Raw genomic sequence first — 16,003 nt, forward strand, 5'->3', positions numbered from 1 at the left:
CTCTTAATCCAACAGATTTTTTTTTTAATTCAGTATTTGTAAAATTTTGCGATACCATCAATAAATTTGTCACTGAAATTTAAGAATCAGTCTGAGAAACTGGGACTGCAGTTCCCTTTAAAATGTAATGTTCTACTTCATTTCTGAAAGAGCTGAGCAGAATCAGTGTTTTTAATCCTCGGTTTAGTGTAATTATAAAGACAAAGGAAAAAAAATCAATGTTATCTGTAAAGGACTTTTTAAGGGATACAGAAAAAAAATAATTCACAACTGTAGATCCTTGTCGATAGACATTTTGATTACAAAAAAGAGGCACAGGCTGCATACGTTTTCAATGTGTGGATTTTGTACAAAACATAAAAACAAAACCTTTATCTAAAGCAAAGTGAAAAGATCTGACAGACTGAATATGGATAACTGAAAGGCAATTAGATAATTTGTTAGTGGGAGGGTCTTGATTTTATGTGACTAGGAGACAAGTTGCTTAGATGCTACCTTAACTGATCACAGGTGATAACATTTTCTCTTCTCCTACCACTATTCTAGTAAATATAAAGACATTAATAGGTTCCATTTCCAAAAACATACAGTAATTGCATATTTGAATTGCTAGATTTACATACTGAAACACAGCCATTTTATGTTTTAAATATGTTTCAAAACAAAGATTTGAAAGACACTTTTTCCAGTTTGGAGAGATTGTTTTCCCTGGATCATAATGATTTTTCATTCATCGCCGTCAATGAGATTTTATATAGTTTTTCATAACACCAATTTCACATTGTTTGGAAGAATAGGTTTTGTTTCACCAAAATACACAAAGCTATTAGCTTATAAAAGTGGATAAATAAAGGAAAATATAACAACAACAACAACAACAACAACAGTAACAACAACTCCAATAGTTTTCAACTGGTAAGTGCTATAATTAGAAGGACAAGACAAAGGAACAGCGAAATGAGAAGGCAGGGTTCTTTAGTTTGTAACCAAGAGGCAACACGATAAAAATAATTGTAATTTTATACAGAGGATAAAAATGGGACATGTACAATGATGATCGAAAGATTGAAAAACTAATATTTTGAAATTAAGTCTACTGTACAGTAAAAAAAAATAAAATACAGGAATATGAATATAATACATGTTAATTACTCCATGAAACTGATTACAATGATCTATATTAGTTGCGAAAGGAATCACTTGTGCCATAAAACCAACCCTTTTGGTATTACATTTTTTACTCCTCTTTTTTTCCATCGGTCTAGGCTGAAGTGTAAAACAGAGGATTTGTAACGCTTGCAAATATTTTCCCAATGAGAAAGCTTGCCCTAGCAATGTGGCCAGGTTCCCTGGATTTTTGGAAATTAAAACCTTATATAGGGAATCTTTTTTTATTGGCCTATCATTTTATTGGCTTTAGAGGAAACGGGTGTGTATTTGTCAAGATCTTCTTATTGGATACCATGAGTTTCCAACCCCTCTCCCCAACAGCCACAGATTTTAGGGGTAGCCATTACATTCCTAATTTCTAAACACTGGGGACAATTTAATTGTCACCAAGTCAGCAGGTGATCTAGTACAAAGTCCAAATACCTTTCAGCCCTAAAGAAGCCTTAAGGGAGTAATATATTCAATTAATTAATAACGTACACATCTCCTCCATTTCTTACACATAGCGGATTTATGGCAGCGTAAGGTACTGGATATGGCCTTTCCAGAGCCAAGGCTAGAAACCATTTTCTAATTGGCGCATACTCGCCCTCCCTCAATTCGACGTCGTAATATGGTGACAGCGATCCCCCAAACAGACAGAATGGCATGGAAGTGATGAATGCAGAGAAACGAGATTTATACACTGAAAGAAAAGGCAAGTTTCGACAGTGAAAGAACACATTTAAGTGCTGGCATCACTGGCTGCCAGGTTGGACTTGCTAGGAAAGAGGTGAAAGAACCATAATGGGCAGAAGTATAAAATCGACAAAACCCATTTTACACACAACCGGCGAGAGCAAGAAATCGCCACATCAGCCTTGTTCCTCTGAAACATGCTTCCACACTGAAAGCACTCATGGGGAGGAGGGGCCTCTGTGTTTGGGCACTTCTCCTCCTTTCTTACCTGTTTCTCACAGCGGCTCCCCATTATTATTTTAACAGGTGCTTCTTAATGAAAAACTGTGGCCACAATGCCAAAAAAAAAGAAGAAAAAAGTAAAAGGTGTGTACCCTAACGACCCCCAAAAAAAGCATTTCAACATACTGTATCCCCACATTGAGCCTCCAAAACCATCCTTCCTCTTATCAAACCTGATGAGTTAACTTGTTTATGAAGTTTTATGAAGCGTCGTTAAAAGGTTTTCAGAACAACTTCATCAATGTGTCTTTCTTCCTTTCTCTGAAAGACTGCTCAAACCCTTGTGGTCCAGCGAAGCAGCTTACAGGTTTGCATTTGTGAAAAGGCAACAGTCTGCTGTATTGTTGTGAAGGACTCGGCCCTGGAGTCCTCTGTTCAACGTTTCGTTTCCAGCCCTTTCCCTTGTCCGATACAACAACCGTGCTCTTCGTACGCGTTCCTCGTCCTTGCGTCAAAGATCGGTGTTCCAAAAATTACAGAAGCATTATAATTCCTCCACGATCTCTAAGGTGCAAAGTGACATCGATGTGAGATGACGGGATATTGCAAAGGTCAGGTGGTCTTGTTCATTGACGACTACTTCACGAAGAAAAAAAAAAACGTGTTAACTTGAAGTCTGTGCTTCCGTAATGTTTCATTTAATTTTCTTGGCATTTCCAAGAAAAATGCAGCAAAATGTGTGAAAGAAATCACAAGCTGTCAGTCATTGTAGGATCTTTCTTACCTCTATGCAACTCAAGACGTGTAGAAAGATTGACAAGTGCATCAGTACATATTTTTCAAACATGGCAGTATTTGCTGTAATTCTGTTTTATAAGCAGCTTTAAATAGTATGCAACCTTTTTATGCCCATTAACCTGTTTGTTGTTTTTTCCACCATTAAGCATGACCATTATACTGGTAGTAAATAGCAGCCGCAAAACTGTTATAGTGCGATTCTGGAGAGAAAAGAGTATGTAGGAGAGATTTTTGTCTTGCTGTATTTAAGCCTCCTTTATAGTTTTAAACTGGAGTTAACAGCTCCAAGTACGATGCTGGATGGTATAAGAATATAATTATTTGACACATTTGGTACCATACAATAAATAAAGAACAAAAATTATCAAAATAAGCAGTTTTTAAAAATTCTTAATTAAAACCTTTTTTTTTCCATTTTCTATCAAAGAGCTGTAAACGTAAAAAGACAAAAATAGGCAGTCATGATTTTAGTTTACGTCTTCAACTGGAAATACTCTGTATTTACACAAAATACATACATCATGAAGCTCTCAGCAAAGAAACCAAAAATCATGGCAATAATCGTGATACCCTCTTTTGGAGACTGAAGAATGCAGAAGTTAAGATTTGTTTCCCTCTCTATTAAATATTCACATCACAGGCACACTGACACATTCATACGAATAAGGAAAAGCAAGAAATCACAGTGGTAAACTGGTTATAATAGAAGCAGCAGTGCAGCATCTCAGCCTTTTTTTAGCATGTTCTGAACAATACTACATCTTGAGCACTCAATAATGAACCACCACTGGATTTCTCACTTTTCACTCCAAAATATGAAGCTATACCATATAAGAAACATAGCTTTGCTGATCTATGACAGGGGTCTACAATTCTTGTACCAGAGGGAGTGTGTCTGTTTTCTTAGCCTCTTTAAAAGCACCAACACCTGAAAGTTTGAGATAAGTTTTTTAATTGTCCCAATTAAGGCAACAATGAGCTGGGTTGTGACATTAAAAGCAGAGTTAGAATGAATAACTGCAGACACAATCATACAAGCCTAGGATTGAAGACCCCTGATCTATGGGATATTAAAGCACATCTCCTTAAAAATAATTCTAACACGGCATGTACAGTATATACATACAGTATATGCAGACACAAACTCACTGGTGGTGCTTGGAAATCATGAATATTGTGCATCATGGTAAAATGAAACTTGGTACACATCCAAATTGGACCATGGGGACCATGAGCTCAATTTATACAACAGTGGGAGCTATATCAGCTGTATAAATGTGATAACAATCTGATCACTTGGGAAAATGTCCACTGTGATGTTATTTGTGTGTGAACCAAATATCACGCTACAATTTTCACAATACAGTTGTTCGAGCAGGCCAAAAGCACCCTGTGCATATATAAGTATGTATACATAAACTAAACATTAAAGAAATTATAAATAGTGCACTTCAGATGAGACACTGAAGCTGCTATAAAATACTATTTCCCCTTTTTTAAAATGAAAACATTTAAACCTACAACCAAACAGTGCCAACAGTGTCCAATTCAGACAGGACGTGCTACCTGCAGTGAAGTGAAATGACTGGCTCTTGCACTCATTCTTTATATGCTAAAGCTCTTCAAATACAGTATTTCAATAGTGCTGTCACAAGATCTTCTGTAATACTGAACGAGTTGCCTCAGTTCCACAGGCAGCTGCTGGGTTGGCAGCACCAATGCCACTTCGTAGCTCTATCTCGTCAGCTGTCAGGAGCTAAGACTGGTTGGACATGGTCAGTTTGATTGGGAGACTAAGGAAAAGCAGGTTGCTGCTATAAGTACAGTGGCAGACGGACAAGCAGCTCCCACTGTTCTCTCTGGAGCAGAAGCCGATGTCTCAGTACAGCGACAGGGAACAATGTGCTATCAGAGCTGCCATCTTTTGGATAAGACCTTAACCTAAGGTCCCGACTTCGTGGTTCCATAAGAGTAGGGGTTCATAAACTGCTCATGAGAGAGGAGTGTCACTCTTTGTGTCCTGTTGTCCTAAACGTGCACCTCAATATAAAGAAATTAATTTCTCACTTTCTCCATCTGCTCTGCCTAGTAATAGACCTACTGGAGGTTAACAGCTGCTGTGTCCAAGCGAGACAGGTGCTACGCCTCAGTAGCAGTCTTCTACACATCAGTTTTTTTTTCTTTACCTAGCTATTCAATTTGGAGCCGGAAATAGTGAGGTTAAGCCGCTTTAACTGCGACAAACTTCGTACCACATGGGTGACTGCGCAAAGATTGCTTACGAAGAGTCACCAGGCTGGGCCATGCGTCATGTCATGTGCTGCGAGCTCCAAAGGAGACCTCCTGATTGGCATCTCTTGCTAGCAACACTGCAAGCTGGAGGGAGCCTCAAAACTCCCCAGGCTCTCCATTCATCAGAGAGGACACCCCGACTGCTGAATGGGCAGCACTCAGCCAGGTGTTGCACTGCACTGTGGGAAGTCCTCTTCATGGCCATTTTAATGGCTCAGTCCAGACTTCAACCAGCGATGACCAAACTTAATCTGCTCTCCGGACAAGCCTGTTTAGCTTCTTGAGCCACCTGGAATAATTTAATTTAATTTAATAGAGGAAAAAACGAAGAGAATTTGTTTTTTAATGCAGAGTTAGTACGTCTTTTGGAAGCACTCTAAGCGAAGGCTTAGGTAGATTTTTTTTTTACTGTGTGCGCCGCAAAGGTGCAGTGTTAAAATGAAAAGAACTTTTCCTTGCAAGCAATCAGTTTCTGAAAAGCAATGAATTTAGGCTGAAACATAAGGATAGCACTACCAAAAGCCTAGTGAAGCAGCAGCAGCAAAGAAGCTTGGTTTCCACAGACAGAGGGCACCTAGGTCTGAAATAACCAATGATCAGCACAACATTTTGTTTTGTAAACTGAAATTAAATTCCTATTGGTGACAGCGACCTGTTTCAACAATCAAATTCAGAACTAGAAAATGAAAAAAACAAAGGAGAAAAAACAAATTACAATAATAATAAGTTTATTTAAGAGCACTTTTCTAACAATGCAAAATTATAATACAATCTGGTTTTGGATAAATCCCAGAACTAATTATTTTACTGCACACTCAGCTGTTAAGGAATGGAGGTACAGACGTGTTGCAACAATGAACTGGGCTGTCAGGCTAGCCTGCATTCTTTTATAAAAACATTTAATATTACACTTCTAAATGAGTTCTAAATTCTAAATTAAACTTTCAAATCGATGTCTGTAACCAGGGATGTTCATTCTAGTCTGAAAACCAAGCTGGTCTTCAAATGCTAAAAGCCAAATAGACACTGGAACACATTAACCAGCTACCCACTTCACCTGCACACATGAATGGAAAGCAATTTCAAGCCAGACAGGTCTGTCAAGTAACAAGGCAGTTAATTAAAAGTGAGAGAGGGCAAGAGAACAACTGTGCACCTGTGGAATGTGGATAAAAAATCTCCCTTCATGGGGTGGTATGGCCTAAATTAACAAGAATCCTGTCTAAATCTTAACCAGAACGCACACACTCATATTTGTGTTCAGCTGAGCTTAATAAAGGCTTCTGCTCAATAATGAACACAGCTTTCCTCTCTGGGAGATGAGACTTTATACATGCCTCTTTAATCAGAAGCCTGCCCTCTTATTGTTAACATGCCTCGACATCCCTGCTTTCTTAACGAGCTGACAGTTCAGACAAGAAGCTGCGCTGTAAATGGAGAAGACCTTGTGCCAATTTCTCTGGAGCCAACGGGGCTCCTTGTGTTCCAGAATGCCCTTTAACCCCAGGCGTGCGAAATACTGACATCTGGGGTGAGTGCAGGTGTATCAGCTTTTTGAAAGCACTTCTTTTCATCAGCATTCGACAGGACTCTCTCAAAACCCTTCCTTGACCTCACTCTGCCTCTCTCGTCTTACTTTCGCCTTTTCTCCTGAACTGCTGAACAAGGTTGTTTTAACTAGAATTCCACATACAGTAAATTATCAAGGTGCCCTTTCTCCTGAATGGCGTCTTTTCAAATTTCATTTTTTTAAACGGCTAAAACGAGGTAATACTAAGTGAGACGCAAATTAATGGAGGCAAATCTGCGATTTGACATCACCGTTTTTCTTGTTTATTATTTTTCTCGGGATATGTGATGAAAGCAATTTTCAGTCCTAGATCCCTCTGGCCATGTGATTTGTAGCCCAAACTAATTATTAGGCTGCGTGAAAACAAGCAATTTGTATTGCCAATTCTGGATGACGATGACAACAACAACAACAACAACAACAACAAATAACTGCCGTTATGAACATCGCCACATGCACTTTTTCATTTTTCCCAGCTGGAACAGAAATAAAATAAAGGAATCACGGGGAGGATAGCTGGGATACAGGAGCATAACGGTTACAGGAAAAACAGCAGAGAAGCAAAGCAGGATGACTTTCTATCTACCAGCTATTCAGAAATTCTCCACTTGGGAAGTGAAGTAAACCTTGGGACCAGAGTCTCTGGCTGTTAATAAAACACCTGCTGTAGTTCTTTCAGCGGTTTTTTGTACGTATAATTCTGGCATCAGCTGGGATGCTCTAGGTGGCCCTATGAATTCTCAGTTTTTTGTACAGCATTTTCCATACCTGCCAAAAGTCAGACTGAAACCCTTCTGGGTCATGAGGCATGAGCAGTGTATGCGTCATTGTCACAACTTGAGACGTGTTTTGAGGCAAAACCCTTGAGAAACACCTACTGTAGGTTGGTTGGTCACTTTACATACACATTGCTCTTTACTGGCTTTGACAGAAATTCGGCAAAGAGGGATTCAAGGCAGAAGACAAACCCTGTGGAAAGCAAACAGTTTTAACTGTGAAAAGTTTAGTAGCGCTCTTTGCCTTATACAATTTGGGGTGGTGCAGAGCTGCGCGTTTATGATGTATCTTTTCTAAATCTAAGAATACGAGAACATGAGACATAACGATAACATCTACTATGCTACTCTGCAATCCTCTGGGACCGAACCCATTGATCATATAAGGGCCCTGGGCTTAAAAAATCGTATTTTTACAACTCGGAAAACTGCAATATCTGCCTTGAGTCACCAACACTGAGACTGCACTGAATAATTCATGCAACTCAGCTAAGCAGCCCACAGTAGGAGTTGTGCATATGCATCTGACAGTGGTCCAATCATTTTCTTAAATATACATCACTAATTTCCAATATACACATGAAAATGGCCAAATCACAGTCAGAGATATAAATACATACAACTCCCACAGCAAATTCCAACTGTGTAGTTTATATATAATAAAATGATTGGACCACTGTTAGATAAATACATACATATTCTGATACATACAAATATATATATACGGTACACACACACTTGCACACTCAAACAAACACACATACATGCAATATGGAAAGAATCTGAAAAGGACCACAGTTTTCTTTAAAATAGAAAAGTAAAGAATTCACTTGCTCTAATTCTCACCTACAATTCTTAATCTACAAGGAACAAGTATTCCGTGTATCTCTGAAATAACTCTCTTACTCATTTGCTTGCCTAAAACGTGAGGACACAATTTGTTTAGAAGAGCAAACTGTAACGAGGGGCACTTTCCAGGCAGTGCAGTGGAGCCTGCACATAGCATTCTGGGATACCAGTACCTCCGGGACACTTCCTCTGGCGCACTTTGACTGGTGTTGTAGGGGAGCAGTGCTAGTCGAAAACAAAAAGGTGCTTGGCTTCTTCATTTTTGTGTAAAGTAGGCTCCAACGGTCAGGCCTGCTGCGCCCAGAGCAGCTAGACCAAAGAAAGTCTTCAAAGATGGCCATGAACAGCTGAACATGGAGCCTCTCTGTCTCCCATAGAGCTCCACAAAGGCGTCCTGAAAGAGAAACCAAAAACCAGTAAGTGAGGGTGGCCATAGAAAGGCTATCTGCTATCCTATTTAAAATTCAGATAGATACTATAGTTCTATAAGACTTAATTTACCACTTCTGTTTTCAACTGGTTAGCAAATATAGTGTGACAGTTGAATGGAAAACAGAAATGAGGTTAGTAGTGGTCAGACACTGTAAGTCAGATTCTTTGACGAGTCATTTATTCCAATGTTCAACATAAAGAGGTTCAGCATATCAAATTGATTAACTAGTCCAAGAACTGAGGAAATGCATTGACTTTACTAAAAATAAACACTTATGAGCTTTACTTATCAATCATATTCATCGAGTTCATAATGAAAATCCCAGTTTAGATATCAATGTCCCATTACTTTTGAAGGAAATCTGTCCAATTCACTACTGTAGATTGTTCAAGATAGATCAGAAGATTAGGAAATACAACAACAGGAAAAAAAACATAAAAAAGGTTCATTAAAAGGTTCTGAAGATTACTGTATTTAAATCTCTTAAATGTAACAGACCATCATTCTTCATACGTTAGTTAAGTAAAACAGTGTACGTTACAAGGAAAAACAAAATATTAGTCCCACCAAAACAAAATTCCTCTTGAGAGCACATAAATGGTTTAGTTTCAAAGCCACACCAATCTAATACAACAGAGAACTGTGGGAAACCACAGGATTGCAATGTGGATATACTGTATGTCCTAGTTTTCTGTGTAAGTCACACTTGGAAAAATTTAACAACTTTTTCAGGAAGTGGATACCAGCCAAAGTTAGGGAAAAACACTATGCAAATCTAACTCCTGAACCATTTAATACAAGCCCACTTTAAGGAACTGAGCCTTCAGCTCAGTACCTTTGTAATGCTCCTGCATTACCAGAAATGGGCTTTCTGGTTCTGCCAGTCTGGGATTAGTCTACCGACTGCCTTGTGGCAATGAGACTGTAATTCTGAAGAGGTTTAGATGTGGTCAGACGGATTCAAAAAGCCTTTCTACGCTTTGAAGTAGGCGTACTTGGTTAAGTCAGACATATTTTGGAGGTCTTTTGTAGATGTACTGTATATGTCTGCAAGATTTGACCAGATCTTTAAAGATACGTTTATGAGTATAAATCCTTTAGCTACAGTCCAGTCCAGCACTCACTGAAGGAAGATAAAAAGGCAGAGCCATTTAAACGGGTTAAACTTTCGATCGCCAAGACAGAAACGGGTAAGAAAAGGGTCCAAGAATTAAACGGGGAGATGTCTGAGGTCTCTTCCAAGTTCTCCCACTTCTAAAAGGGATGTTCCACACACAACACATGGAACCCATGCATCACTAAAGCATTATTCTGTTTTTACTTTTCCTTCCAGTTCTTTTCTTCTGACCATAAGAAAGAGACAGATCTTCTGAAGCTTCAAATTTAAGTTAAAGTGTTTTTATATGATGTTCTTCAGGAGGAAGGATGTGCTTCGTTTTTAACTTCCAAGAACAATATTAAATTAAAAGTTTATTTGTAAGCGTTCTGTAAACAAATAATCGAGACAAATCACCTTTTTATGGGATGCCTTGCAACAGCAAATGGAGATTCCCCTGTTGTTTCACTACAAGCCTACAGACAAACCATGAAGACTTGCTCAGCATTGCACATCACAAATTTGCTTTGAAATGAAATGATTTAGTTGTTTTTGCTCACAAAGTCTCCAGCTCCCAACACCACAACTTATCACTATACTCCCCTATCAGCAGTGCCACGTGCACCTGGTGCCACAGAACTAAAATTGATTTGATCATGAATGGCACTGGCATGTACTGTAGGCCCATGAACCCTGAAGGCTATCTTCACCCTAGCAGCAGAAATACACGGTGAAGGCATTATCTGCTGTTAAGGGCAGAGGAAAAACAAGAGGTGTGAATGGGAAAATTAACATTTCTACAGTTAATTGAAATGGGAATGTACCTAATAGCAGTGATTGTCAAATTTGGCTACTGGGGAGCCCATATCTAGCTGACACGATACATAATTAAACTGTCGTGTTTTTAATTACTGCAGTACTTGCATGTGAGAGAAATCACTGAATTTACTGACGCACACAGGGACATATACAGGTGAAGTCCACACACTAATGCAAAGCCACAGCTGGTTCAATACCAAGAATCTTTTACCAATGTTTTGACTGGTAAAAGTTGAAGAAGGCAGGTCACGCTTAAGAAAGCAGAAGAGAATAAAGCGGACAACAATATTGCCTTACTCAAGTCAAATCCTAAAATATTCCTCCCGATTCAAAGCAGTCACACAACTTTGACTCGCTCAAATTTCAGATTTTTCCGTAAAAAATAGTTTTCTGAACATGGTACTGATTTTTCATCTGGGGGATATGGTGACATTTTTACAAACCTCTGCTTAATGTGAAGTGAATGCCCCGCTCGTGATTCATTTAATAGATTATATGCCGTTCCGTGAATATCTGAGGCCATCTACGTAGTTTAGTGTAGTCCCTACAAAGGCACACAATCACATGACTGTGCCTGAATAGAGACATATATTTACAATAGAAATATGGCCTGTTGATTCCTCATCACCATTCTGGCTTATCAGGAATATCACAGGATGATTTACACACATGCCACCTGGCTGCTCCAAACACAGACAGCTCTCTGACTGGAGGAAGGAAAATAAACATCAGGTCTGCTTTCCTCAGGAGACTTCTGGTTAATGTATGATTAAAGTGGAAATGACAGGGCTGTTTAAAGTGTTGATAAGTTAGTATCTAATGCATGTTTTCTTTTCACCTTTGCAAACATCCTGATTAGAGCCACTTCCGCACTACAGTATGTTTAAACAGACTGTAACTATTTGCAGAGGCCTACAGTAATGGCTCCAATAAACACAAGAGTGGGGAGAGAGGAAGGGCACTGTTTCACACTGTTGGCCAGTTTAATAAACATGTCCAGGATTATCTTCCATTACATCAATTAAAAGAAAAGGAAGACCTTGGATTTAAGCAGTCATTTAGCAGATGCCAGCTATGATTCAGCAGGTCTAATTGGTCATTTTTTAGTCATCTGTTTACAGCTGGGAACAATGTTTACACGTTGATCAATTAATTGGGTCAACTATTATAAGTAAGGCTGAACCACTTTTTTGGATAAATCACTCATTCCCTGTGTTTAGAAGACTCGCTCTTGTGTTTAGAAGTAGTGAGTTAAAGATGATCTATAAAACCTGCTTTTAAATTTACAAAGATGCATTACTGTTCTGTTTATGCTGCTCTAAAGTACCTTACAAGGGGATATTGGCTTAACATCTCAGCTGAAAGACACATTCTGAGACGTTTAAGGAACTTTTAAGGGAAACATTCACTGAAAAGGTAGAAAAGCAGGATTTTAAACCAGAAACCTCAGGGTAAAAAGACATTTTCCATAACCAGAGGACAACAGTCTCCTATACAATGTGGTGTGCCAAAATGTATATAAAAACTAAACAAATATTTTACACACCTCTCATTTGCATTGTTGTCTTTTTCATTTTTTCCTGGTAGCTGAACAGAGGCTGAAGAGGTTGGAGCAGAGAGGTTTAGTATTACTGTGTTTCTTTAGAAACAGTACTTATGACAACTAAGGGAAAGGGGACTACTAAGTATATTGGTTAGTTTTGCTCACTGTTACTACAGTATATCAGACCTATAAAATAGATCTAGCCTTTGCAATGCCTCATAATTATTTTTACTGAAACAAAACCGATATGGGTAAAATTGGACAAATTTACAGTGCCTTCAGATAGTATTCTTTTTCTACACTTTGTTGTGTTGTAGACTTAGTATTTTAAAATGGATTGAATCGATTCCTTTTTGGGCCATCAATGAACACACCATTCCCCATAATGACAAAGTGAAACCCCGTTTTTAGGACATTTTGCAAATGTATTAAAAATAAAAAACTGAAATCTCCCACAATCCCTATTTCTGGGCAGACTAACAACGTTTACAAATGGACAGAGTTCACAGAAAAACACAAGTCCAGTAATACACTGATAAACTAATTGGAGACCACTGACCACACTAGAGCACGAAGAAACGAAGACGCCTTCTGCAGGTTTGAAAGCACCGGCTTAATAAACAGTAGCTTCAGCATCCATTTTTCAGAGTTATTGAAACAGTCCACGCCAGCCTGTTATGTGAACTATTGGCTGCAATGATGCAATGGAACTAAATGATGGCAATGTGGGGAACATGATCTCCACAGCCCTTTCCTCTCCTCTGGAAATGAAGACGCCTGACAACAGAAAGCGATGTTGAGACGAACCACTCACATAGCCCAACACAATCCTACATCCTCTTTTTCTGATGTGTTCATTCAACACGCAGCCTGTTCTAAAGTTAACCCAGCAAAGCACTGAGGGCTTCCCTTTTTTTCTCTCTCAAACAGTCCTATCTATAGCTCGTCTGTGAGCTTGAGCTGGCTACTACTGTGAAAAAAAATTGACCTATGAATGGTGATCTCAGCTGCAGTAACAGCATCAAATGATTTCTCTGTTTCTTGTCTAATACGCCACACTCTCTGCAATGGCATCTCTAACCACAAACTCTTTCCTGTGCCAATGGGCCTTGGGCCAGGAGATGACTTAAGAACCAGAATTAATGAAGTTCCTCTTCCTACTGCTCTGCCATTCAACCGAGATTCCAGTGCTGCCGTTGAAGGTAAACTCTAAGCTGACTGAAACGATCAAGCCATGCAGATGACGTCACGGGTCCAAATGCAGTCTATGATTTTCATGATGCGGTATCTGAAATGTAACGTCAAAACTCTGCTTATACATGGTGTTGCATTGTTTACAGAACGTTATTATTTGAATTGGTGCTGCAGGAAAATCATGTTATCCCAATAGAAGCGGTAATGGAATAACTGTGTCGCATTCTCCAGGAAAGCAAATCATTTTCCATCTTTTGCTCCCCATGTCAGGGCGGTATACCCAAATTGCCTGTATACTGGTCTCTCTGTTGCCTTTTCTCACCTCTATCTTTAAGTCAGATTTATTTTGTAACGTTATGCATCCAAGCGCACGGAGCTGCACAGAGCAGAAGCTTTCAGTGCTGAGCGTGAGAGAAATGCAACAACAGACAGTTGCTGTTACTGGTTGCATGAGAGACCTGGCATCATCTGAAGAGTCTAATCCACTGCTTTGATGACTTGGTGTAAAGGTCAGGCAGTACGAAGAGAAAATTAACTGCAGCAAAGGCACATGACTGGCACATGACTCTGGTATTGCTGCCGTGTGTGCTTTGGTGGATTTAAGATAAATAAAAGGCACAGCACAACAGGACAAGCCTTAAAACACTCTTCAAATAATATATGCTCACACCCTTCCTTTATGCTTGGTGACCTTCCTTTTTTAGGACCAGCGCAGTCATTGAGAAAAAAAATAACAAAAGGCAGTTAACTATTTTATTAACCACTCATTCACACAGAGCCAGCCGCATTACTGTTGCCGGGGATCGGCTCTTAACTTGAAATTTATGCCGAGCTAAAGCAAGAGGAAACCAGGACTTCCTCTTCTTGGTCTTGGGGGGGAACAGCTGGGCAGGAAGTGACTATTTTTCCCAGTTCCTTGTGATTGGCTGAGCAGGATATCCTTTGTCAGTGTGTGTCAAATGAAGCAGAATGTGTGCGCGGCACAAGCAAACAGGGAATACCCTATTGTTCATTAGTCTTTAAGCCTAACTGAAGCAGTGGCTTTTCTCATCACGGTAGCTATCTAACACCTCATTTAGAAACGTGTTCTATACTAGGCCACATAGAAGAAACTTTCACTCTTGCACCAGCATGTAAAAAAGAGGACAAAACTGATCTAATTAACTTTTTCACTCACGTAGACAAGAGCACACTGCTGATACGTTTACGTGCCAGCATTTCAACTGTTGTGAAGTTATAACCAGCATTCCACTTATGTTTTATACAAAGAAAAAAGTTTAGCCTCTCAAACATTAGATTCTGTACTAAATGGGTAATGGAAAATAAGAGATCACTTTATTAGCCATATACAATTTCTTGCATTAGGAATTCGTGTTTTCACATACCCCAACTTGCTCTCCATGTGACACACCGACAGGGAGAAAAGCTTGGGGTCAGAGCGCAGGGTCAGCCATTTTACAGAGCCCCTGAAATGGTAGGCTGTCTCATATTAAACACTTTTAAGGTAATTATTCTACTTTGGAGCCTACCTTCCTTAACAGCATTTTCTTTTGGAAATTGCTAATTTTGCAGGTGTAAAAATGACTCCAGCAAATTCAGTATAATGGAGCTAACCAATGGTAGAGATGATGGCACAGTTTATTTCTATTGTTATTGTCGGTGTCCTGTAGCAAGAGCCCCATCATTCATCAGCGCTAGTGGCTCACAAAACAGGACAAAAAATTAGAAAAGAGGCTCTCACAGCAGGTTTTCGCAATTAAAATAATTTGAATTTAAAGGCACCTAAAGTAGCCTTTAGGAAGTTGCCTCTAATGGTGAACAGACAACATTGCCAAATGGTTTTGTCATATCTGTCCAGTAAAATATTGACCCTTTGGAATGCCCTTTTCAGAAACGTTCAGAAACAAATTCCACGTATTCTTTGATTAGTAAAACAAATATGCTTTTTAATAGGGTGTGTCTCTGATGGCCTGGCAGGCTGTTTGATGTAAATTGCTTTCCACATGCACAGCATTGTGCACCAGCCTCAAACCTGCCAAAAACAAACTGATCTTTCAATGGCTAAGTCCAGTTTGTTCTTTCCAGTCTGTTCAGAATTGTGTGGCAAACTAACTCTTTAACAGACAGCAAGGCAAACCTTTTAGGATCTTTTGCACAGCACAAGGGCACACATATACCACACACACACACATATATATATAAAGGGCATTTTAACAGTTTAAGAGCAGGTGACCTCTAAACACTAGAGGTTCATCTCCAGGACAATGTGTTTTGTACGGGGGCACCTCTTGAAATATTTCACATGGTACAGGTATGTACTGTATTCCCCCACCACCACCACTGATATCACACTAAACAAACCTATTGAATGGTAAAACAATTTGCTTACTTCATCAACAAAACACATAACTGTTTTTGAAATACAGATTTAAACAACTGAGCCAACTCTCTCCCAAGTCATACCAAGTTAAATAGCTAATACTAGACCTAGAGCTTTGCGGATGAATATGGAACAAAAGATTGTTGGGATGGAAACTGGTAGAGCAAAATGTATATACTGTAT

General features: G+C 39.1%; 1 protein-coding gene across 1 annotated transcript in view; it reads right to left on the reverse strand.

Annotated features, from left to right (window-relative positions):
- Positions 1 to 902: 902 nt before the first annotated feature.
- bcl2a (BCL2 apoptosis regulator a) overlaps positions 903 to 16,003 on the reverse strand; it is an 87,913-nt gene continuing 72,812 nt past the window's right edge. Inside the window, exon 3 of the mRNA XM_088643903.1 lies at positions 903 to 8,749. Coding sequence (XP_088500029.1) covers positions 8,612 to 8,749 — 138 coding nt within the window. The 3' untranslated portion in view covers positions 903 to 8,611. The remainder of the gene's footprint in view (positions 8,750 to 16,003) is intronic.

The sequence above is a fragment of the Lepisosteus platostomus genome, chromosome 8 (genome assembly GCF_059453375.1).
Source record: "Lepisosteus platostomus isolate fLepPlt1 chromosome 8, fLepPlt1.hap1, whole genome shotgun sequence".
Lineage (NCBI taxonomy): Eukaryota > Metazoa > Chordata > Actinopteri > Semionotiformes > Lepisosteidae > Lepisosteus > Lepisosteus platostomus.